Source organism: Peromyscus californicus, unplaced genomic scaffold (genome assembly GCF_007827085.1).
Source record: "Peromyscus californicus insignis strain IS unplaced genomic scaffold, ASM782708v3 Scaffold_4__1_contigs__length_199733344, whole genome shotgun sequence".
In the NCBI taxonomy this organism is placed as follows: Eukaryota; Metazoa; Chordata; class Mammalia; order Rodentia; family Cricetidae; genus Peromyscus; species Peromyscus californicus.
Window position 1 is genome coordinate 183,360,905 of NW_026294562.1, and position 24,700 is coordinate 183,385,604.

The 24,700-nt window shown below is 43.8% G+C and overlaps 1 protein-coding gene and 1 pseudogene across 3 annotated transcripts; one reads left to right on the top strand and one right to left on the bottom strand.

Moving 5' to 3' along the window:
* Nucleotides 1-692: 692 nt before the first annotated feature.
* Nucleotides 693-24,287, bottom strand: LOC128094535 (leukocyte immunoglobulin-like receptor subfamily A member 6). Of its 3 annotated transcripts, none has more exons than XM_052712947.1 (6): nucleotides 24,176-24,287; nucleotides 17,958-18,351; nucleotides 7,966-8,271; nucleotides 6,157-6,453; nucleotides 5,611-5,913; nucleotides 693-2,167 (listed from the first exon to the last, which is right to left on the bottom strand). In XM_052712947.1, the coding sequence occupies exons 2-6, from the start codon at nucleotides 18,265-18,267 to the stop codon at nucleotides 2,025-2,027; spliced, it is 1,359 nt and encodes a 452-aa protein (XP_052568907.1). In that variant the 5' UTR covers nucleotides 18,268-18,351; nucleotides 24,176-24,287; the 3' UTR covers nucleotides 693-2,024. The 3 variants fall into 3 exon arrangements, with proteins under 3 accessions (XP_052568907.1, XP_052568908.1, XP_052568909.1); XM_052712948.1 differs by lacking the exon at nucleotides 24,176-24,287 and adding an exon at nucleotides 23,860-23,948; XM_052712949.1 differs by lacking the exon at nucleotides 24,176-24,287 and adding an exon at nucleotides 19,220-19,315.
* LOC128094536 (antizyme inhibitor 1-like) lies at nucleotides 13,031-14,950 on the top strand (annotated as a pseudogene).
* Nucleotides 24,288-24,700: the final 413 nt, after the last annotated feature.

The following is a 24,700-nucleotide window of genomic DNA, read 5'->3' on the forward strand; positions in this document are numbered from 1 at the left end:
ATGTAGTTTGCTGACTTAGGTATAGGAGGAGGGTCTGTAATTTCACAGACACTGGGCATCTTTGCTGGATCCTTCCAGCCCTTTCTCTCCTGGCTCACTTTGGTGTTGCTCATTCTTCCTCCCACAGCTTCATGCAGAAGCATCTGAAGTATTAGGAAGTATTGGTAATGGTTGAAGTTCAATAAATCATTTGTTCCCTGAGGCAGAGGCAATAGTTTCTGATCATGCTCCATCAGCAATCTGTTCTCCTCACCATGTTGCATGACTTCATGTAAACTAGTGTTATGCACAGTGTGGGAAAGACCTTAGAGCATCTGGGCTGGGTGGTGTCATGTGGCATCCCAGCTCCTCGTACCCCTTCCAGTGACCTCCAATGTAGTAACTATCAGAGTATCAGTTTCTAGATTTCCCTCTAGGCATCATGGGTCAGGACCAGAATATATCTCCTCCCTCCACGGGCCTAGCAGAATCAGACAAAAGTATGGCAGGACTAGGTAACGTTTCCTCCGAGGACAGAGTGAGGTGGTATACTGATGGTGTGGACAACTGTAGTCTCAGGCCTGCTCAGCTGCTAGCTGTGGGGACACATTCCTTTAAATCCAGCACTTCAGTGAGTGAACTCACACATGTGAGTTCAAGACTAAGAAGGTCTATCTACATAGTGAGTTCCAGGACTGCCAGGGCTCTATACAGAGACCTTGTCTCAAAGAAAACAAAGCAATACAAAACAAAAAGATCTGCTCAGGTAGAGGGAGATATTGAGTACAGGCTACCCAGATAACTGGACACTCAGGTCTAGAGAATGGAATGTGTAACCTAAGTCATGCTATAAGGCCAGCATCATCTAACTGTGAATCAAGACAAAGAAATTAGATGAAACAAATTATAGACTAAAACCTCCCATGAACACAGCTGAAAAATGTTTTAAAAAAATATCATTCATGCATCATGTAAAGACAGTCTTGAAGAGCAAGTCATCTATGACATCATATTCATGACAAGACTTTGTCAAGTATTCTATGATGCTAACACCATGAAGAACATTTATTAAATGTGAGTTCTTTGGAACATATCCTGTTTTTAGCCATGATAATATATTATAAAATGAAAAGAACACCTCATGAAAAAATGGAATTTACCCAGTCATATAAATCCCAATCAAGATTCAAAACCATATGTTATTGATGATAGTAACAAGGTTAAAATTAGAAATACAGATAGTAGAGACAGTTTTTGATGAGTAGTTAGTATTTAGCAGTGTCCCATAGCCATTTATCATGGACACTCGCAGGAAATTAGGAACAGAGAACCTCCAGAGTCAGAATAAGTTCACATACCAAAATACCAAAGTTATCATCACACTGAATGGTGAGAAAGCAGAAATTTTGCATTAAATCCTGTATAAGGTAACAGACTCTCCTCTCTTCACCCATTTCCTGCTTCGTACTTGAAGACTTAGCTAGTGTGGTAACATTGGCTTTATATTTCAAGAGAAACTCCATGAAGAACATGTGTTGAAAACTGAAAGGTTGGAGGGTCATGAAGAGAGTTTTGGGGCATCAGGCAGAGTGAATTTGAATTCTGGACTCTGACTTTACTCATCATTTTTGGTATTGAGGCACTTCCTTGCTTCTAGTCCAACAGACAGAGCCTCTTGCCATGGAGAGTGTGTCAATGGATAAAAATGGAAAATGACACATGAGAGGGAGAGAAAGAAAAGATGTACAGAAATGAAGACCTATGCCTGACAGATGGGACAGCATACCCCCTCGACTTATAGATTCAGAAGTGTTGGTCCAGTCAGCAAGTGCCCACAGTAGGTGGAGGGATGTAAATTCATTTGCTGAGGAAGGATCTCATCACAACACTCACACTTTCCTCTGCACCCAGTGAACATTTGCTCCCTGGACGTTCTCTGACAACAGTTCCTCAGCATAAGAAATGGATTTTCTTACAGAAATCTTGGATCATCAGATTTATTTCCCAGATTCTGGAACTTAGAGATGTACTTCTTTCTCTTCTGATTACTTCTCAGCTGCATGGTGGGTCTGTCTCTGGCTGCCCCAAGCCTCAAAGACCAGAATCCCAAGGACTATGAGGATCACGACAGCAAACCCCATCCTGATGAGATTCTCCACTGTGTGATCCTGGCTCTCTGAGGCTGTGGCTGTAGAAAAAGAAGTTACAGAGGTTTGTGGTGTTCAAAATTCCCTCAAGACAACTAAATGTTCCCAGGATAACTAAATGTCCACCCAGGGCCCCCTGCCTTCCCGCAACAGAATTTGGCCCCTCTGTTTTCAGTGCTATAACTTTGAATTCTCTTTATCCAACTGTCTTGAGTTTGGGTGTGTTCTAGGATGGACTGACAGTCTCAAATGATCCTGAGAACAGAAGAAGAGGAGTAGGATGTGTGCACGCTTAAGAGAGCTGAGTGTTTCTTCTGAGTTCTACTTTCCCGTTTATTTGTAAACGCCCATCATTCTCATCCTATAAGCTCATGAAGTTCTGGGATGGATGAATCTTTCCGCTGGCATAGCTGGGTTCCCTCCCTTATTCTTTTTTAAAATACATTTGTTTGGTTGTTTTACATCCCAACCACAGTTTCCCAGTCCATCCTCTCCTCCCAGTCACTTCAGTCCCCTCTGTTCCTACCCCTGAATCCACTCCTTCTCCATTTCAGTTTAGCAAAGGGCAGGTGTCCCACGAGTATCAACAAAACATGGTATATAAAGTTGCAGTAAGACTAAGCACCGTCCCATGTATTAAGGCTGGGCAAGGTGACCCAGTATGAGGAGTAGGGTCCCAAAAGCCAGCAAGAGTCTGAGACAGTCTCTGTTCCCACTAGGAGTTCTTATTAGATTCTTGAGCACCAACCACTCTGAAAACAGTAGAATAAATTGGAAAGACATTCCAGGAATGGATCCCTGAGTCACTGCACTGAGCAGTCACAGCGCCATGCTGAGTGTGGCATCTCTGGAGAACTCAGCACAGGTTATGCAGATGCATGTGCTCAGTCTGGGATGATTTCCTAAATGAGTTTTTGCTGTGTGTTTGTTCCCTTGTCCCACTTAGACTCTCCCATCTCTCCTGTGATCTGAGACTTGCCCTGATCTGTTCTGAGTACCCAGGGACCACCTAGGGCTGGTCAAGGGGAAACTAACTTATAGTCTCCCAGAAATGAGAAATGGTTTCTGATAAGGCTGAGAACCTGTGTCTTGTCGATAAACTTTCCCTGATGCTCCTCCCCACATCAGACCAAGAAACTTCTCTCTGTCCAGTTCAGGTAGGAGCACATCCTTCTGATGTAGATTGTCCTACATCTCTTTCCTTCCACATATCATGTGGGAAATGAAGGTGTGGAGCAGAGTCATGCAGAGTGTTTGCAGTCCTGCCTCTCAAAAGAAGGTGTGAAGTGTGTGTGGTGTGTGTGTATGTGTGTGAGAGAGAGACAGAGACAGAGAGAGACAGAGGTCTTATCTTATCTCCAAACCTTCTCTTGTTCAGATGAGAACACCAAGGGCAGACAGAACACATTCGTAGCTGTCACCTCTCAAAAGAAGCCTGAATCTGTACAGATTCAGTTCCTCTATTTCACCATGAAGTGAGATGTTGCAGACTTCACAGACAATATGCTTTGATTGAGAATGCTGGGTTTTATTTTGCTCAATGTGATCATTGTTATGTTAAGGTTCTCATGGTGAATTCTGTCTGGTAAGTTTGAGCTATAGATGTGAATCTGTTTTGAACAGAATGAGAGTATAACAAGATTTGTAATTATTACAGCAGGGCCACCTCCTCCCATAGATACACTGTGGGCCATGGATTCACTGAGAGCAAGGGTCTGTGAATATCAATAAGTGGAGGGTGATGAGCAGAGGTTGTCACTGGGGACCAGTTTTTGCTTAGTAGCCTGTATCTGTCTGTGGCCTCCCAAAGATGCTCTTTCAGAGTACCTATCTTCTGGATTACATTATCAGGGACTGTAGTGAGCATTCCTAGAAATATCCATGTTGGTCTCCACTATCATGAGGGTGACTACCCTCTGGTTAGCCTTCAGCAGCATTTAAAACCCAATCCTAGTCAATAATTGTTGTAAATGAAGAATGCTTCGACACCCCTTCAGCTAGGAAAGATCTGGATCACTTACCTGGGACCATGAGCTCCACAGGGGCATTGTCACATGACAACAAATAAAGAGATGAGTCGAGGTCTCCAGAGCCCCTGTAGATGCCTCTGAGAGTGGAGGTCACAGAACTCGCTGAGAATACTAGATCTATACACCATGATACAGACAGAAGGATCCTGAATTCCCTGCCATGGCCCTGTGCCTCACCCTTGCACATGTCCCTACCACTGTGAGACTGATCTGCCACAGAATCAAGCTCTGGATCATTCTTCTGTCAGAAGTCACAGCCAAGGTCACCACTGAAAGAAACTTAAAAGTGTGGGCCACACTTCTCCTTTTTATACGAAGATTAGCAGCAGTCCAAAAACAGAAGGATTTGTCCAAATCAGCATCTCCAGAAGCAGCCGTGTGGAGCCCATAACTAGCTATTGCCCATCTGGGCCCCACCTTCCATCAGAGTCCTTATTAGCCTCTGGGACCTGACTCCATGCAGGTGAGAGGTTTGTTTTCAGGGCCTTAGTGGCAGAATGGAGACAAATGTCTGGGATCCCTGCTCTCCATATCACCTACCTGCCCCATCCTCCAGACTGAGCCAGAACATCTCTCTGGACACCATCTTTCTGTATCCCAGCCTCTAAGTCCTGGGTCTCTGGGGTCTCTGCTGGGATCTCTGTTTGCCTCCCTCACTCACAAGCTAAAGTGACAGAGAAATGAGGACTTTTCTGGGCTAAGAGCTGCCAGGCAGCCTGGGGACGGAGCATACTCCCTGCACTGAGGTGCCTGATACTCACCAGCTGTTGGCATAGGTGTGGAGATCCACAGAGTTCTCCTAGTGAAGTCTGAGCTTGCTTTACCCAGCAGGACCACAGGTGTGGTTGCCAGGTGTTTAGAAGGGTCTGCACTTGGCTGTGTGGTATGCTTTGATCTAGCAAGGGGGAAGTCTTTTGCCCGCCCCTTGGCATTGTTATAAAAAACCCTTTTGAAGAGCCAGAAGGAGCCGGTGGATTTTGAACCAGGTTATTCAGTGTTTTGTCTCCTCTCCACTAACTTTCTATCTACAAGTTTCTTATTCCTCTCTGCTCCTCATTCCTATGAGGAATGAGGTAGGGTTCCTACCCTTTAAAAGGTGGGAGCTGGTCTCCCACACATAGGCCTTAGGGTGGTGGGCTGGAGGCTCTAATGGGTCCCAGAAAAAAGAGCAGTAGGAGGGTGAGGTTTAGATGCTAACCCAGGGACCTGCCTCTGCATGCTCTTCTACACCTGCCCTGTAACATCCCCACAACCCTCTTGCTGTCTACCTGAAACCTAGATTGTAATAAAGGATGGAGTGGACATTACTAGAAGTCCTGCTGCTGGCCCCCACTTCTCTGGCAGGAAAAGTGCCTTCTGACTAACCTTCCTCTTGTCCCCTTAATTCCACCCAAGTCAAGGGCTGTCCTAGGGTTTGGACTGTAAGTCACCCTGAGAGTTCAGTGTCACCTCACCTGAGACCGTGAGCTCCACAGGAGCACTGCCATATGACAACAGGTAGGGAGATGAGTCTTGAGATCCATAGCACCTGTAGGTGCCTGAGAGGGCAGAGGTCACAGCACTCATGGAGAATTCTGCCTGGAACTCCCAAACTTGAAACTTTGATTTTAGTCGCTGGGGTTGGTGGACTGCTCCCTCCTTGGAGAGAATGAAAGTGTCCACTTTGTATGTTGACTGACACAGCAGGGTCACGTTGTCTCCAGAGTGTACTGTGGAGTTAGGCTTCACTGAGAGGAAAGGACTGACAGGAAACTGTCCTAAGGAGAAGAGGGAGGATGAGAGGCTGCCTTTAATGTTCTGAGCTGACACTCCACCAGGATCTGCCCTGAGCACCTGGGATTCTGTCTGTTTTCACTGCCTGAGCCCCTCTCCTGCTCCCCCATATCTCCATCTGTTCCTGAATAAGATCCCTGTCCCTCATCCCAGCCATCAGCTCCTTAACTCCCCCACGAGAACCCATGCACAGGTTAGGTACCTGAGGGAATCTGTTTAGCCCTCACCTGTGATCAGGATGTCCAGGGCATCACTGGAGGCTGACCACTCAGAGGAGAGGTTGTTTGCACCATAGCATCTGTATTGGCCTCCGGTGGAGCTGTTCACAGGGCCCAGTGTGAAATTGGCCAAGGAGAGACCAGCCTCGGTCCAATGGCCACCATTCTGGTTGAAGTCAGCTCCACCCAATTTATATAGAGCAAATCTGTCATAGTTGATGTCAGAACAACACTGCAGGGTGAGGCTCTTCCCAGGGTCCAGGATATGGCCTTGGTGAGTCAGCAAGGAGGGCTTCTTGGACAGACCTAGAGGGAAGGTGACAGGCTAGTGATTGAGGAGCTGGTTTTTACCAAACACTTATCCCCTCCCTTCCTGCCCTCTTTATGCAGAACATATATTTCTACATCCAGGCTCCCCTGACACCAGATGGTCATGGCACTTCTGGAAGCAACCACAGAGCCTGGCTCAGCCTTGATGATGGGTTTGTGGAGGTTACCTGTAAGGAAGTAGGAGAGAAGGAGGTGAGTCTGTCTGAGAGCGTCACAGAGAAGGTCACTGTAGTGCAAATTCTAGTTGGTCTTAATAATAAAAACCCAGAGGCAGATATTAGGGCAAATGCTGAAAGATCAGAGAGACGAAGGAGCAAGCCACAGCCACCTCTCACCTCACCAACTCCTCAGCCTGAAAGGGGCCAAACTCCTGTCTCCACCCATCTTATATTCCTCTCTCTGCGGAGTCATATCACTTCCTGTCTCCACCTCCGTAGTGTTGGGATCAAAGGCTTGAGATCCCAAGTGCTGGGATTAAAGGTGTGTGCCACCACTGCCTGGCCTGTGTGGTTGACTAGTGGCTCTCTCCTCACTCTGATCTCCAGGCAAGGTTTACTTGTTAGAGCACAAACAAAATATCACCACAAGTCACACTTACAGATGGCACTTTTTTTTTTTGCTTAATTATTCTTCTCTCATGCAATACATCCCAACAGCAGCCTCCCCACCTCCCCTCTTGCCCAGATCCACTGCTCCTCCATTTCCCTTCAGAAAAGAGCAGGCTTCCCAGTGATATTAACCGAACAAGGCACAACAACATGCAAAAAGACGAGGCACACACCCTCATATTAAGGCTGGACAAGTCAATCCAATAGGAGGAAATATATCCCACATGCCGGCAAAAGAGTCAGAGATTTCCCCATTCCCATTGCTGTGAGTCTAACAAAAACCTCAAGCTAGCTGGGTCGTGATGGTGCGCCCCTTTAATCCCAGCACTCAGGAGGCAGATGCAGGCAGATCTCTGTGAGTTCGAGGCCAGCCTGGTCTATGGAGTGAGGTGCAGGACAGACAGTGCTACACATTGAAACTCTAAAAAACAAAACAAAAGGCCCAAGGTAAACAACCACAGCGTGTGTGCAGAGGGCCTAGGGCAGACCCATGCAGACGCTGTGGCTGCTGTTCCAGTCTCTGTGAGCCCTCATGATCCCTGCTTAGTAGATTCTGTGGGCCGTGCTCTCCTGATGTCCCGAGTGCTCTGGCTCCTGCACCCCTTCCCCCTCTCTTCTGTGGGGTTCCCCTAGCTGTTGTGGATGGCACATGAGCTAATCCAGAGTAACAGAAGGCCCCATAAGGATTCATCTCCGTCCTGACCTCCTGGACTTTGCTGTCACTCTCTGTCTTGGATTCTGTGACTTGTGTCCCTCTCTCTCCCATGCTCTGTGTCATGGGCTCAGGAGCCCTGGCCCCTCACACACACCACATACCAAGGCCTCCCTGAGCACCTGTATCATGTCAACATCATTCTTTGGAAAGGCTGGGGTTCCTCACCTGAGACCAGGAGCTCCAGGGGGTCACTAGGTTCTGACCACACCTGTGGTCTGTTCCTGTTAAAGCTGTAGCATCTGAATGTCCACCTTTGGCTGGAGGTCACAGGGCCCACAGAGAACAGGGCCTGGAACTGTCTAGTAGAGTAGTTATACTGTGATTCCTGTGTCCAGGAGAGCTTCTGTGGTCCTTCCTTCGTCAGAATGAACCAGTGATATGGCTGCCTTGAGGCACACTGGAGGGTGACATTCCCTCCTTCAGTCACCACAGGGCTGTGGTGGGCTGACAGGCTGGGTTTACTGTAGGCTCCTACGAGAAAAACAGGAGTCAGTTAAATATATCAGGTTTCATTATCCTCCAGGGCTGTGAGGTGGAGGTAACCCTGTTAACAGACCCACCTCTTGACAGTCAAGCCTGAGGCTGGGGACCCTGTGTGTTCTATCACCTGTCGCCACCAGCTCCAGGGAGTCACTGTCCCTTGACCATCCATCACGAGTCTGATATTGACAGCGATATTGCCCTGCATGTCTTTGGTCTGTTTTTGAGATTGAAAATTCAGCCTTGTCCTTAGGACTCTGTGGAATCTCTGTGCTCCGTAGATACTGGTATCCCTCTTTATAGAGTATGTACTCTTTGGCTCCTGTGGTCCCCTCACACAAGAAGATCACCATAGTCTGCTTGTGGACCACAAAGTCTGGCTGTACTCTGAGGATAGGCTTAGGGAGGGCCCCTGCAAGAAAATGAGCAGCTATGACCCAGGACAGCCAGCCTCAGATTGCAGACCCAACCCCAACCCTCCAGCCATGCCCAGGGTCAGCACACATGTGTTGTTCTCCATTCTCACTGCCCAGGCATGGCTGCAGGAATGATGAGAAGTGAAGTTCAGGACATCTGCAGACACTCACTCACCTGAGAGCACTGGGGTCCCCAGGCCCAGAGTCAGTCCTGGAAGAGAGTTCCCAGTGAGAGGTTTGTCCCTGAAGCTTGAGCAGGTCCTGCCCTCTGTAGAACCTCCTGAGACCCTGGGGTTTTTTGATGGGCCAGTGCTGGGCTGTGGGGCAGCATCAATCCTAGACCACAGTATCCCCTCCCCATCTCCACATCTCACCCAGACAGAGCAGGGCTGTGATGGTGAAGGTCATGGCATCTCTTCCTGGAGGCTGCAACTGTGCTCGTGGGCAGAGCTACAGTGACTGTCTGGAGGGACAGGAAACACAGGGTGTGGCCTCTGGAGGCTGGACACTCCCCATGACATGGTTGTAGTTCAGCAGCCCCACAGGAAGGGGAAGTGCCCTCCTCAGGCGCCAGGCTCTGACTTCCCCAAGGGTGTGGCTATGTCAGGTAGTAGACTCCACAATCAATTCTTTGATGGATGACATTTCCATAACCCCATAACTCTCTGTCTCATTTTGTCCTAATCTTTGTCAGGGCCAGGTGGTATCAGACATGTATGACTATTACACATAAGAAATATAAACATACATGTGGGTTTGCTTTATTCCTTTTCACAATTTTTTTTTTGGAGCTGAGGACCGAACCCAGGGCCATGCGCTTGCTAGGCAAATGCTCTACCACTGAGCTAAATTCCCAGCCCCCCTTTTCACATTTTTATGTGAAATACTTCTTCATATCCAAATGTTTGCAGGTTTGTGTGAAGGGTTCACTGTGTACATCTTTATGGAGTAAAATGTATAATCCTCTTTCTCATAGTCTCAAATGCTGGTTTATAAATGTGCACCGCTATTTCTGGTTGTTTGTTCTTTTTGGAAGTGTGTACTTTCCATTACAACTTTAAATTACACTTATTTATTTCCACTTATTTCTTTAAATCACACTTATTTAATAATAATAAATTACCCTTATTTTTTTCTTTATGTATGTACATTCACATGTGCCACAGTGAAAGAACCAAGCAGACGCCATAACAGGCTGCTCAGTCTTCTCTCAGAGATCAGGCCTCAACTTCAGTTTCCTGAGTCTTGAGCAAGCAGTTTCTGGGAGGGCCATGAACAAAAGACATAGTCGTTGCAGTAGCTCCCTTTCTGCACATACTCTGACCGCTCAAGGTTTAGCCAATTGTTTACTGTCTGGGACACTTCACCAACTTAGAGCTGAGTGCATGAGTCAAGAACAGAGCCTGGCCACTGAGTCAGCCCCCACAGTCAGTATGTCCATGGCAGCTCAAGGACAGAGCCTGGGCCACTGAGTCAGCCCCCACAGTCAGTACATGCTAGGCCAGGCAGCCTCCATGGCAGCTCAAGGACAAAGCCTGTAACTTGTCCAGGCCTGCCCAAAAATGGTAACTGTAACCCCCAACTAACCCTAGCCAACTAAAAATTACTAACTTGATTGCCACTACATAAACCAATCCTGAGTCTGTTCCTATGTAGTCTGTAGACCCCAAGCCCCTTTGGCTTTAAAAACCCTTCCCCATTGCTACTCGGGGTCTCTCGTGCTCTGCTGCTGCATCAGACAGATGGAGAGTCCCGAGTTAACTCATAACAATACAAAGACTCTTTGCTTTTGCTTCAGATTCGGTCTCTTGCTGGTCTTTGGGGTACTCTGGGTACATTTGGAGGTTCCACTGAGATCCCCAATCCCACCACAACCACCGTCCGTTGAGTTTTATGGCGCCTATTATCATAGGTAACATAGGTGACTTTTGGATTTGCCTGGCAAGCTTTTTTGGTTTCTGGTTTCTGTTTCTGGCCATTTGTGGCAATAGGAACTCTGTTTATGAAGCCCCCATAAGATCTGTGGGTGGATGCACTGGTGGATGGTGGGTTAGGGTCCTGGGAGACGTCCCAGGGCCCTTCTGGTGGGTCCAGAGACCCTTCTGTTGAGGACTGGATTCCCCTGGTTCCTCTGGAGAGGCTGAGTGGGTCGCTGAGTGGGTCACGCCAGCAAACTGATGTCTTTGTCTTGGTCTCTGTTCTGACTGTTATTTTGTTACTGTTCTGCTCCATGTGTTTCAGGGGACTGGGTCCTCCTGACTGAACCCAGATAATCAGGTAGCTCCCGCCAGGTGGGGCTTATATACTGCAAGAGAGGCCATCCGCTAGCCAGGGCTGGCTAATCGCAAGGGAGGCGGTCATCTCAATGCTGATGTACCAGTACTCGGATTGTCTGTGTAAATGTTATTTGTTTCTGTCTACTAACCTCCCTTATTTTCCTGGAAGAATGGAGAGAGAGGCCTGGCAAGGGCCACCTCCCTCCCTCGTAGCTCTCTTGCTATCAGGCCTGCAGCATGGGAGGGGCTGGTCTTGGTCTGCAGGAGAGGCCTGCAGCCAGCCAGCCAGCCACTCTCACAGAGGGTGGGGGTGCACGCTCTCGGTCCAGGTGGGCAGAGACGGGAGCCATGGGCAGGGGATGGGGACTGCCTGTAATTGACAAAGACTGTGTGAATGCTGAACAGAGAATCTGATTTTAGTCAGAGGAGTTAACAAAACTTTTTTTTTTTTTTTTCAGGAACACTGACATCCAAGAACACACCCTGGTCCCACATCCCCCTTCCTTCCTTCCTAAGCCAAGTTCTTCTTCACTGTGGTAACTTCAAGGTCTCTTCTTCCAGGCAGCAACTCTCCCTCCTTAACCCTTCTCTGTCCTGATACTGCTTGAAAAGAAGTGTTGAATTGCCAGACAAAGATACATTAGGTTTGGGAAAAATTATGCTTTTGTTTCCATAAGTAAAGAAAAATACATGGATTTTGGCCATTTGAGTTCAGTGGGTTACAAATTCTTGCCATCATTTAAGAGAATTGGTTACAAATTATTATTGTTTAAAATAAGAAAAAGAACTGTATCAAATTCCAAGTAGAGAATAGCTCGATGAATTAAATAGAAAAAAAGATATTTCAGGATGTGATGTTTTTATAAGAATATGAGGGCTTGAGACAAGAGGATGAAAGTCTGAATAAATGATTCTTTTGGTTTGAGGAAGCAGTTTAAGATATAAAAATGTAAAGGCTTACATATGCCATGAGGGTTTGAGTACACACTGTCTTGGGTCTGAGGAAGTAGTTTGGGGTACAAAAACATGGAACTTTAAGTAAGTCGTGAGTAAAGTACAGTTTATGTGGGGTCTAAGATGTAAAGGCTTTAGGTATGGAAATATAAAAAGAATGTTTTGGGAAGAAGGAAAGTACCTTAAGACATGTGAAATGCAAGCTATCGGGATGTGTAAAAGCAGGTTATGAAGGGCTGAGGATGAAAAGGCTTAAGTAGCAATAAAAGAAAATGATTTAAGATGTATAAAAAAAGAAACATGTTCCAGATTGCTTTCTCTTGCTATTCTGCTGTTACATTGAGACTCCAAAGGTTCATAGTTTTTAAAAATGTCTGTCTACTCTGCAGGTATGGATGAAAATGTGGCCACACGCATGTTTGGTTTTGAATGTCTGAGTTTGCGTGTCCTCTCTGTTAGGGAGTACAAACTAATCCAGATGCTAGTTTAAAGCATAAACTGTTAACTCTTGTTTAATTACAAACTATTTAAAGAAGAAAAAAACAGAACCTGAGAGGCCCATTTGACTAATACATCTACAGGATAACCAATTAGCCTGGTTATTGTTACCAGATTTAAAGATGTTTCCAAGATTAGGCCTAGATTTGTTTAGCTCAGATATAGTAATTAATACATAAGTGTCCTCAAACCCGCCAAAGATCTGATGAATATGGTGTTTACATTGGTCGATAAAGCCCACACTCTGGCTCAAGTCTTGGCGCCTGTTCTGCTTTGCTCTGCAGTGTGAGGAGGCTGAATCCTCTCTGCACTCAGTTCATGCCTTTCCTCTCTCTCGGGGTGCTCCATTTCTCCAGAGCTGCTGCTGCTCAGCTCCTATCGGTGCCTTGCCTTTCCCCCACGTCATCCCCCACAGCCTATGGCCCAGGCTGTCTTGGGTATTTCTGCTCAAGGTAACTACATCCCTCTTTTTTTATTATTATAATTTTTTTCTTTTTTTTAAGAAATTTTCTATTTACTTTACATACCAACCACAGATCCCACCTCTTTCCTCTTCCCACCCCCCAGTCTTACCTCCAAAGCCACCCCCCATCCCCAAATTTTCCAAATCAAGGTCTCCCGTGGGGAGTCAGCAGAGCCAGGCACACTCAGCTGAGGCAGGACCAAGCCCTTCCCCGCTGCACCAAGGCTGCTCAAGGTGTCACACCGTAGGCACTGGGCTCCAAAAAGCCTGCCCATGTACCAGGGACGGATCCCGACCCCCTTGCCTGGGTGTCCCCCAAACAGTTCGAGCTAAAGAACTGTCTCCTGTATCCAGAGGGCCTAGTCTAGTCCTAAGGGGGCTCCACAGCTATTAGTCCACAGTTCATGGGTCTCCAACAGTGTGGCTGCTCATCTCTACACGTTTTCCCATCATCATGGTGACTTCCCCTGCCCACAGAATCCCTCCTCTCTCTCATTGATCGGATTCCAGAGCTCAGCCTAGCACCTGACCGAACCACATGCCTCTTTAAAAATTCTGCTAAAAAAGAGAAAACTCTTTACCTGACTCTTTGGGTCGTTATCTCACAGAGAACTTTCTGACCGAGTATACAACTACCCAGAAGGCCTAGGAGAAGTGCTGTATAGAGAGCAGTTCGACTTCAACGCTGAGCCACCTTGGGAACCTAGCTGATGATGGATAGGGACGTTCCATCTCCTAACTTGTCCATTTTGTTGCATATTCTAAGGACCCAGACATAGGCTTGGTGGCGCGTCTCTTGTTTTTCCTGGTTTATGACTTTCAGCTTTGTGGACTTCGGCTGAGATGAAAGGATTTATTGACGATGCAAACTACTCCATGGGCCTGTTTGGATGAAGGAACAAACCTTGGAAATGTTATTGATACCTGTGTTTACGAACATCCCATGACAGGAAAAAATGCGTTCTTTGTGGGGGATCTTGGGAAGATCGTGAAGAAGCACAGTCAGTGGTGGCTCAGATAAAGCCTTTTTACACAGGGAAGTGCAACTCCACCCCAGCTGTGCTTGGGATCCTGGAAGCTCTCGGAACTGGATTTGCTTGTTCCAGCAAAAATGAAATGGCTCTAGTGTCAAAATTGGGTGTATCTCCAGAAAACATCATTTGCGCGAGTCCTTGTAAGCAAGTGTCTCAGATGAAGTATGCGGCAAAAGTTGTAAGAAATATCATGACATGTGACACTGAAACTGAATTAGAGAAAATTGCAAGGAATCACCCAAATGCCAAGGTCTTACTACGCATTGCAACCGAGGATAACATTGGAGGTGTAGTTGGTAACGTGGAGTTCGGCACTACACTGAAGAACTGTAGGCATCATTTGGAATGTGCCGAGGAACCTCATGTCCAGATAACTGGGGTTACATTTCATGTTGCAAGTGCTTGCAAAGAATATCAAGTATATGTGCATGCTCTGTCTGATGACTGGTGTGTGCTTGACATGGCTGGAGAGTTTGGCTTTACAATGAACATGTTAGACATCGATGGAGGCTTCAAAGGAACTGAAAGTCAGTTGGAAGAGGTTAATCATGTTATCAGTCCTCTGTTGGACATTTCCTTCCCTGAAGGATCTGGCATTCAGATAATTTCAGAACCTGGAAGCTACTATGTATCTTCTGCATTTACACTTGCGGTTAATATTATTGTTAAGAACGTTGTTGAAAATGATAAATTTTCCTCTGGAGTAGAAAAAAATGGGAGTGGTGAACCAGCCTTCATGTATTACATGAGTGATAGTTTTTACGGTTCTTTTGCTTGTAAACCTTGAGGACTTAAATACCATTCCAGAGGTTCACAAGAAATACAAGAAAGATGAGCCTCTGTTTACAAGCAGCCTTTGGGGTCCATCCTGTGATGAGCTTCATCAAATTATGGAAAGTGCCTTCTTCCTGAGCTGAATGTGGGAGATTGGCTTATCTTTGATAACATGGGAGCAGATTCTTTCCATGAACCATCTGCTTTTAATGATTTTCAGAGGCCAGCTACTTATTACATGATGTCATTCAGTGATTGGTATGAGATACAAAATGATGGAATTACTTCAGATGCAATGGTGAAAAACTTCTTTGCATCCTCTTGCATTCAGCTGAGCCAAGAAGACAGCCTTTCCACTGAAGCTTAAACAGGCATTAATGCTTCTTTAGATCTGAAGTCGCAGGTTAAGCTTGTCTGGTCTACATTCCAGTGTGGGGGGAAAAAAATCCAATCAATCTTTACTCTGTTAATTACCTTGGAAACAAATTCATAGTAATAGCTATTTGGGGACCAGACAAAAATCAGCTTTCACCTATAATTCATGTGGGATAATGAGGGATTTAAATAATGTATCCAGATTCAAACAAACCAGTTTGACCCACCCCTTATTTAAAATAAAATATTCAACACAGTGGATGACTTGGTGGAGATGGAAGCCCATTGATTGGGTTCCCCATCAAATCGCTTACATACAAGTACACAGTTTTTATAATAAGGGTTCCTGTTAAGTCTTGTAAAGTTGATGGCTTTCACCCAGATATATCACATGTGAGTGGAAGACCAGTATGACCTTATTAGTTACATTTAATGTATTTAGAATGTGTAAATTTGTGCTTTGAACTGTAGTTTAATAAATGTAAAATTGCATCATAGTATTTGTCGTATTTGACCTAATGTAACCCTTATACGATTGCAATAAAACTTTGTGTAGTTTTCACTGTTTTTTCAGGCTAAAACTTTAAGAAGGGGGCTAGCTAGCAAAGGGAGTGTTCAAGTAGTTGTGTGTATGGTCTGTCTTGAGGGTTAGTTTTCTTTATAGCCCATTTAAGTTTGGTTTGGCTCAATACACTTTTAGTTATTTAATTAGTGATTTAAGTAAAAGTGTTTGGTAAGTCATTGTGAAGTTGAGACTATCCATTACCCAGACCGCCTCACCCCAGGCTCCTGTAGTCTTCATAGCATTGGCAGGACAGGTGTCAGGACACTCTGTTGTTTTTTTTAATAGATTTGGAAGTCTGCACTCAGATAAAATTTATCCTTCTCAGATCTTTGATGGCATTGATGACTGGACTAGCTATAGCTTTGTCAGCTTAGAAATATCAGGCAACCAAAGTCTTCCACAAGGTTGTAGCCACCTTATTAATTCATTGATCAATATATTAATTAATTAATTAATTAAAGCTACTAAGTCTCTTTGAGAGAGAGAGAGAGAAACAGATTCTAAATATAGACTTACAGATGCTTTTCATCAGGCCAAAGACATTTCAGTCCAATCTATACCTGGCTCTCTAGATAGAAAGGAATGTACATGGTTTTAACCCAAATTTGTAACTTTTGCTAGGACTCAAAAATATGAGTCTATTCCTGTTGTTTTACAGATACCTGTTACCTGCTTTTTCTACAGTATGGATTTCAATGCAAAGTGATAGTACTACAATTATTGAGACTATGGGTCTGAAGGCTCCAAATAAATTCATAAATTTTAACCCCTGTTCCTAGTTTATATCTGTCTCAACAGGCTTCCACTTGGCTGACAGACACATTCAAGCATCATTTGCTGGTGACAACCTACCCCAAATGACTGTGAGTCCTGAACTTGCTGAAAGCTGATATGGACCAATCCAGCCGATAGAAATGCCATCTCTTCAGCTGGTCAATAAAATGTTCCCTCCTTGCCTTTGACTAACATTCTGGCTTTCCAGGGCCCCGACAACAATGTCCCAACATCAACAGGAAGTAATTACAGAAGAGAAAAATCACCCTTGTTTCCCTCCCTGGAATGTTAGATCAAAAGGGAATTTCTTGTCATACAGAACCTGAGATAAAGTAATAACTGGTCCCCATTCTCATTTCTAAGTTCCTTCAGAATAAGGAACTCTGTCAGCCATCACAGGGCTTTTGGCCCTTCTGCTTCTGCTAATTACTGTTGGCTCTTATGTCACTGATGCCTTAACTAAATGATAACTCCTGTCTGGGTACCACTAAACTGATGATGCTAGAATCCCAATATCAGCCCCTGGACCCATGACACACTTGCAGATGGCAACAACTGAATAAGGGGAGGCTTACTTTGCTGTTGATGATGGAAACCTCTTACATCCTGATCTGATTAGTCTTTAAAATAATCTACTACCCTGATGATAATGTCTTTTACCAAAAAGAAGCATCTCCAAGATTGGAGATGATATACTACTCAAGGGAGGAATGAAAGGACCAAGCAGATGCCATAACAGGCTGTCAGTCTTCTCTCAATGATCAGGCCTCAATTTCAGTTTCCTGAGTCTTGAGCAAGCAGTTTCTGGGAGGGGCATGAACAACAACAAAAAGAAAACAAAAAACATAAGTCCTTGCAGTAGCTCCCTTTCTGCACATACTATGACCACTCCAGGATCAGCCAATTGTTTACTGTCTGGGACACCTCACCAACTTAGAGCTACGTGCATGGGTAATATGAATATGCAAGGCCAGCCAGCTTCCATGGCAGCTCAAGGACAAAGCCTGGACAAGTTCAAAAATGGATAACTGTAACCCCCAACTAACCCTAGCCAATTAAAAAGTACCAATGTGATTGCCATTCACATAAACCAAACCTGAATCTGTTCCTATGTAGTCAATAGACCCCAAACTCCCCTTGCTTCACCCCCTTCCTCTACTCCCTATACCTGCCCCATTGCTACTCAGGCTCTCTCCTGCTCTGCTGCTGCATCGGAAGGATGGAGAGTCCCAAGTTAACTCGTAACAATACAAAGACTCTGACTTTTGCATCGGATTTGGTCTCTTGGTGGTCTTTGGGGGACTCTGGGTACAACAACAGCAGATGCATGGAGGTCAAAGGACAACTACAGAAGGCAGATTTCTCTTTGCATAATGTGGGTCAGAGGCAGGGCTGGTGGTTGGCAGCAGGGACTCATGCACTTGTCCATGTCACTAGCCCAATCTTAGCACCACCACTTTCCTTAGTCCTTCTGCTTCAGTCAAAAAAGAAATGCATTGATTACTGGGGATCCTGGGCCAAATGAGGTCCCAGCATGATTTGACTTACTTGTGGTGCAGGTTGTTGGTATGGCCCCTCTTCTTCTTGAGGCAGTTGACCTCAAGGGGTGCAGATGTGGGCAGCACTTGTGGGCAGCAGTGCATGGACATATCACAGTTGTATTTCTGAAGAGACTAGCAAAGGGATGGTTTTTTAGGCCACCACACAGGCACAGCACCAGGTGAAGGGTGGGACTCTTTTTGGACCTTGCTGTTGGCCAGGATGCAGCTACCCTCCATCTGCTGGCAGCAAATACCAGCCACTGCTGGTCAGATGGGATCCCTTCCTTGTCTTTGATCTTGGTCTTGACAATCTCCATGGAGTTGTTGGGCTAGACCTTGCGGGTGAAGGTCTTGCCCTTCAGGACATTGCCAAATCTGTATGTTGGTGTCTGTTTGGCCACCTAGTTGAAGAGACAGAGAGCTCAGTAAAAATGTTTTGTTTTCTTTCATTTTGGGTGCTAAGGATTGATGGCAGGGCCTCCAGTGTTCTACTGCCCTTGAGTCATACTCCACCCCTGAGCCACTCCCACCTTACCCTGTAATTGTAAATTTCTGATCTTACTTTAAATTTTTTTCATCTGTTATCTTTTTCTTATGCTTATGGGTTTAATTATTTTTGTTGTTGGTTTGAGGCAGGCTCTCTGTGGAGCCCTGGCTGTCCTGGAGCTGGTTATGTAGGCCAGGCTGAGCTGGAACTCACAGAAATCCTCCTATCTTTGCCTCACAAGTATGTAGCTGGAGTTTTCTCTCCGGGTCCCACCAAGCCCCAGCAGTCTGACAGCTCACTTATAAAATAAACACACAGACGCTTATATTATTTACAAACTGTATGGCTGTGGTAGGCTTTATGCTAACTGTTCTTATATCTTAAATTAACCCATTTCTATAAATCTATACCTTGCCACATGGCTCATGGATTACCGGCATCTTTACATGTTGCTTGTCATGGTGGCAGCTGGCAGCGTCTCTCTGACTCAGCCTTCCACTTCCCAGAATTCTCCTCTCTCCTTGTCCCGCCTATACTGCCTGCCTGGCTACTGGCCAATCAGTGTTTTATTTATTAACCAATCAGAGCAACACATTTAACATACAGAACATCCCATAACACAAATGTTTGGATTAAAGGTGTGGGCCACCTCATCCACCCATGGGTTTAATTTTTTAATTGTTTGAAAATGCCATATCAATATGTATTGTGTTTTGATGGAATCCACCCTCCCACCCTCCCCTGCTCCCTCACCCTCTCTTGCTGGTTCCTTCATCACTGACCTGATTTTCTTTTTGATTCCTTCTGTGACCTGTTAGTTGTAGAAAATCTCTCCAAAAAAATTACTGCAAGTTCTTTGCCAATGTTCATTTTTCTTCCCATAAAGAGGAAATTTCACCATTAGTAAAAGGTACTACAATTTCTACTGGGTGTGTTCCTGCTAATTGACATTCTTAATTTTTCTTTTAGAATCAACTCAGAAATCTTTTCTACATAGGTCTCTATTTTTTTTACTCTGTGTGGTAAAATATCCATTCTAAGATATTATCTTCTCTCTGAATTAAAATTCCTGTAGAGTAATGCATAGAAAGTAAAATAACCAGAATGCAACCAAGCTCTGGATCCAAAAGATCCACATGTGCATCCTGTAACTTCTTTTTTACCAAAGCCAATTCTCTCTCAGCTTCAGCTGATAATTTTCTTGGACAATTTAAGTCATTGTCACATTTTAAGGTTTGAATCAAATTACTCAGTTCTTGAGTTGTTACTCCAATAGTGGGCAATAGATAGGTAATGTCTCCCAGCAATTTTTGAAAGTCATTAAGAGTTCTCAGTTGATCTCTCCTGATTTGTACCATTTGGGGCTGAATTTTTTGTAAACCTATTTTGTATCCTAGATGATTAATAGAATCTCCTCTTTATATTTTTTCAGGAGCAATTTGTAATCCCCAACAAGGAAAAATTTCATTTACTTCCTCAAACATTTTCTCTAAAGTGTCTACATTTGAATCAGCTAATAAGTTATCATCCATATAATGGTAAATTATAGATTGAGGAAACTGTACATGAATCATTTCCAAAGGTTGTCATACAAAATATTGGAACAGGGTGGGCATGTTTAACATCCCTTGTGGGGATGTTAATAAAAATATCAATTCTTCAATTGATTTCTCTTAACAGGCTGAGAATTACTAGAAGTGGACACTGTGAAGGCAAATTTTTCTCTATCCTTTTCTTGTAAAGGTATAGTGAAGAAACAGTCTCTTAAATCAATAAGTATAATAAACCATCCTTTAGGTAATAGAGAAGGCAGGGGAATTCCAGCCTGTAAAGACCCCATTGGCTAAGTCACCTTATTAATAGCTCTTAGATCTGTTACCATTACCCATTTTACAGATTTCTTTTTAATAACAAATACAGGATAATTCCAAGAACTGGACAATTCTTAAATATGTTGAGCATTTAGCTGCTCCTGTACCAGCTGTTATAAGGCCTGTAGTTTCTCTGATGTCAAAGACCATTGTTCCACCCAGACAGGTTTGTCAGTGAACCATTTTAAAAGTAGGGATTTGGTTCCTTTAAAAGATCAGTAGCTGTTATGCCCTGTTTTTTTACAACCTGAATGGTCAGTGACTGTTCTTTATAATACCTTTTAATATTTATCCCAGAAACATATATTAGTTTTAGTTTGTTTCTGAGATTAGAGGAATGTTAATCTTGGTATTCCATTGCTGTAACAAATCATGTCCCCATAAATTCATTGCTATATTAGCCACATATGGCTTTCATTTTCCTCTCTGTCCTCTGGTCCTATGCATTTGACCCATCTCGTGTTTTGTTTTACCTAAGATAAAGTCCCAATCCCTAAAATCTGAGCATTTATGTCCTGAAGAGGCCAATTTGGATGCCAGGATTCTGGTGCAATTATTGTTACATCTGCCCCTGTGTCTACAAGACCCTCAGTTACAAAGTCATTTATTTGTAATTTTAGTTTTGGTCTTTGATCATTTATAGAAGTTTACCAAAATATTTGCTTTATGGTTTCTCCTGAAATTTTTGTTTTATCTGTCCTACCATCCAGGGCAGTATGATTTTTTTACAATAGGCATTAGGTTCTTTAATTGATCTGGGCACAAGTTTCCTCCATGGTGACAGAGAACAATTGAACCAAATTTGAGCACTTTGCATATCACCTTCCAAGACTGTGAAATCTGGATGTGCTACATGACTTTGTTAGCCTCCTTTCTTATGCCACCTATGGATACATGAGTGGTATATTAATCTTCAAGGTAAGTGCCAGTTTATTTCTCCATGTTCTGTGAGCCCAGTATGTGGTATCTTCAGTCACAAATTTTGGAGAGATGCCAGCAATATTTGTTGGCAATGGCCTGTGATACTTGGGGGCCTATGGTAGTTGATTAGAAAGCAACTGAAAAAGAAATAAACCAGTCCTGGAATTGGGACTTACATTATTAAGCATGAGAAGTCTACTTGGGCTACTGTCTACCTAATATAGTGTAACTTTATTAAAATTCTTTTGAAATATGCATGTGTAAAGATTATAGGATGTTCCTATACTAGTATATATCTGTACTGTTTTTCAAAAGACACTTAGGGTTAGTTATCCCTTTCTATATTCCCTCCTACACACACCTAAATTTAACTCTTCATGTCCCATTACTCTTCTTTAATTCTTTATATCACTGTATTCTATCTCTTACCCTTCATAATCCCATGATCCTTATTAAATTCCTGACTTTAAAGGTTATTCCACATGAAAAACACATATCTAGCTTCCCCTCCCTCCCTGGAGTGTAAACTGCAAATGGGATGTAATATATGAGAGAAGAATTTAAAAACATCAAAAAAGGATATCACAAAAATATTTTAAGCCAGGCGGCGGTAGCACACACATCCCAGCACTCAGGAGGCAGAGCCAGACAGATCTCTGTGAGTTCGAGGCCAGCCTGGTCTACAGAGTGAGATTCAGGACAAGAACCAAAACTACATAAAGAAACCCTGAGTCAAAAAACAAAAAAAAAATTTAAAGCAATAGTAACTGGTACAGTAGACACCAGTGTAGCATTGTGGTGACATAGAATCTAGTCTCTGTCACTCCTTAGCCTTGTGAATGTGCTCAAGTGTCTTCATTTCATTCAACCTCAGTGCATTCATCTTCAAAATAACAATAGCAATGGAATCATAGAATATTTTATTATGAATGCACATACTCAAATAAACAGGATTTCCCACAAGACAAGGAAAAAAATTCTATATTTGTTTGTATTCCAAAAATCTCCACCTATCTAAATATTCATTTGTGAGGCTAACATCCCATGTGTAGTTGTCAGTTGGACAATGTAAATTTTACAGTTGAAAACAGAGGTATATGTGCTTTTCCTAGACCACCATAAGGTACCAGCTCAATAAAGGACATATTATTCTCCCTTTTGTGTCTTATTTCCACATATATTCATTCTAAATGCTGGCATGCTCACTAGGAACCATATTGTGCAGTGATAGCTTGCTTCTTACACATCAAAATAAGTGTTATTTGACTGTGCCTGAGACAATCTTGCTGCAAGTCCAGATATTAATAAAGGTTTAGAAGATTCAATTATTGGATTTATCACAGGAGTTTTTGCTTTTCATCATTGAAAAAGCAAAACTAAGTCTCTAGTTTTCTGTTAAACCTAGAACAGCAATGAATGTGGTTGGATCTATTTACTTCTTAGTGGTTGCTCAATTCGTACCTTTGCCTGTATGTCTAGGATTGCTGCTTTCCACAGCAGATTCTCCAGATACTAGCACAGGCCTCTGATCAGGATTCATGAGCGTCTCAGAAAACAAGTCATGATCTACCTGAAAACAAGTGGAGTAACCCCAAGACTCAGGAGGGAAACACTGGCTTCAGTTAATAGATTTGTCAGACTTAAATGTCCTGGGACACATGGGAAAATATGTAATGAAATAACTTCCTGGAGAATAACAGACTCCAAATGACATGCTGGTGATTTTCTGGAAGGACTTGTTGTCAGCATAATCTTGCAAGAGTAAAATAATATAAAGTACTCCCTGGAAATATACATAACAAATCCCTTGATCTACCCTTGAGTGCAGCAATTCATACCTGACTACAAGATCAATTCAGAACTTAAATTCTCCCAAAGGAAACCAGGAAAACTTTTTCTAATTTCTGCCCATCTACTCATTAAGATCTAACAAACTCCTAGACATCATCATTAATCACCAGAAGGTAAAAAAGGAGATTTGCTCTGGGGATAAATGAGTTTTCCTTCATTGGAGGTATCCCAAAGTTTCCATGCAGACAATCTCACAGACACCACAGATGACACAGTAATGAGCTCTCTGAGGGATGTCACATCTAGGTACGCTGTTTTGTTTTTTGTTTTTTGTTTTTTTTTTTTTTTTTTGGTTTTTCGAGACAGGGTTTCTCTGTGTAGCTTTGCGCCTTTCCTGGAACTCACTTGGTAGCCCAGGCTGGCCTCAAACTCACAGAGATCCGCCTGGCTCTGCCTCCCGAGTGCTGGGATTAAAGGTGTGCACCACCACAGCCTGGCTACGCTGTTATTTTATAATCACTGGAAACTTGGACTCTTCTGGGTCCCCTTCACAGCATTGCATGGAAAATAAGGAATAGTTAAGTTCATTGCATTCTTTCTCAGGCCAAGAGCTACACAGAGAAGGCCTTCAATGGGCAAGGCACTCTGAGATATACTACAACAGGAATTGTGCTCAGGAGCTGGCCTGTTGTTGTTAGGTTTTTTTTCTCTCTTTTGGGGAGCCTGCCACCCTGCTCCCAAATAAAGCACACACAGAGGCTTATTCTTAGTTATGAATACTGGTCTTAGCTTTGCTTGTTTCTAGCCAGCTTTTCTTAGCTTTAAATTATCCCATCTACCTTTTGCCTCTGGGCTTTTCCTGTTCTCTTCTCTGTAGATCTTACTCTTACTCCATGGCTTGCAGTGTAGCTGGGTGGCTGGCCCCTAGAGTCCTCCTCCTTCTCTGGCTGCTAGATCTCTCACTCCAGTTTTCTCCTTCTATATATGCTCTCTGCCTGCAAGCCCCACCTACCCTTTCTCCTGCCTTGCTATTGGCCAGTCCTTTATTAGACCATCAGGTGTTTTACACAGGCACAGTAACACAACTTCACAAAGTTAAACAAATGCAACATAAGCAAAAGTAACACTCCTTAAAATAATATTCTACACACTGACCTTCATCCTGTGAGCATCCTCATCCTCTCTGTGGCTCATAAGGTGAGATTCTTTCAGCCATAGACTTCTTAAAATTCTCTTTCCCTTCTTCACTGAACATTCTCTTCTGAAGCCAACATGACTCATTGTGTCCTCTGGAAGTCTGCAGTCTAATTCAAATAGGTCTAAATTTTGTTTTAATCACAAAGAAATGTCTGTTTCACAGATTAGTATTCAGCTGAAAACAGCACTCAGTTACCTCTTGGGCTTTTAACTCTTTATTTGGCTCTATGTTTCTTATTTAATAAGACTGTTTAAAATTACATCTACACAGTGTGACATCTGTGTGTGGGATGGTAGGTTTTAGCTGATGCCTGGAGGCTGAGTGTTCCTGTGGAAAACATACAACCAAGTAAGATGCAGACCAAGCATTGGCTTGCAAAGGGTATAATTGTGATTGTGTAGCTATTTTAAGTGTGACTGAGGGGAGCTGGAGCTGGTGCAGTTTCTGGGACCTGACTGCTTAGAATGACAATTAAGATAGTT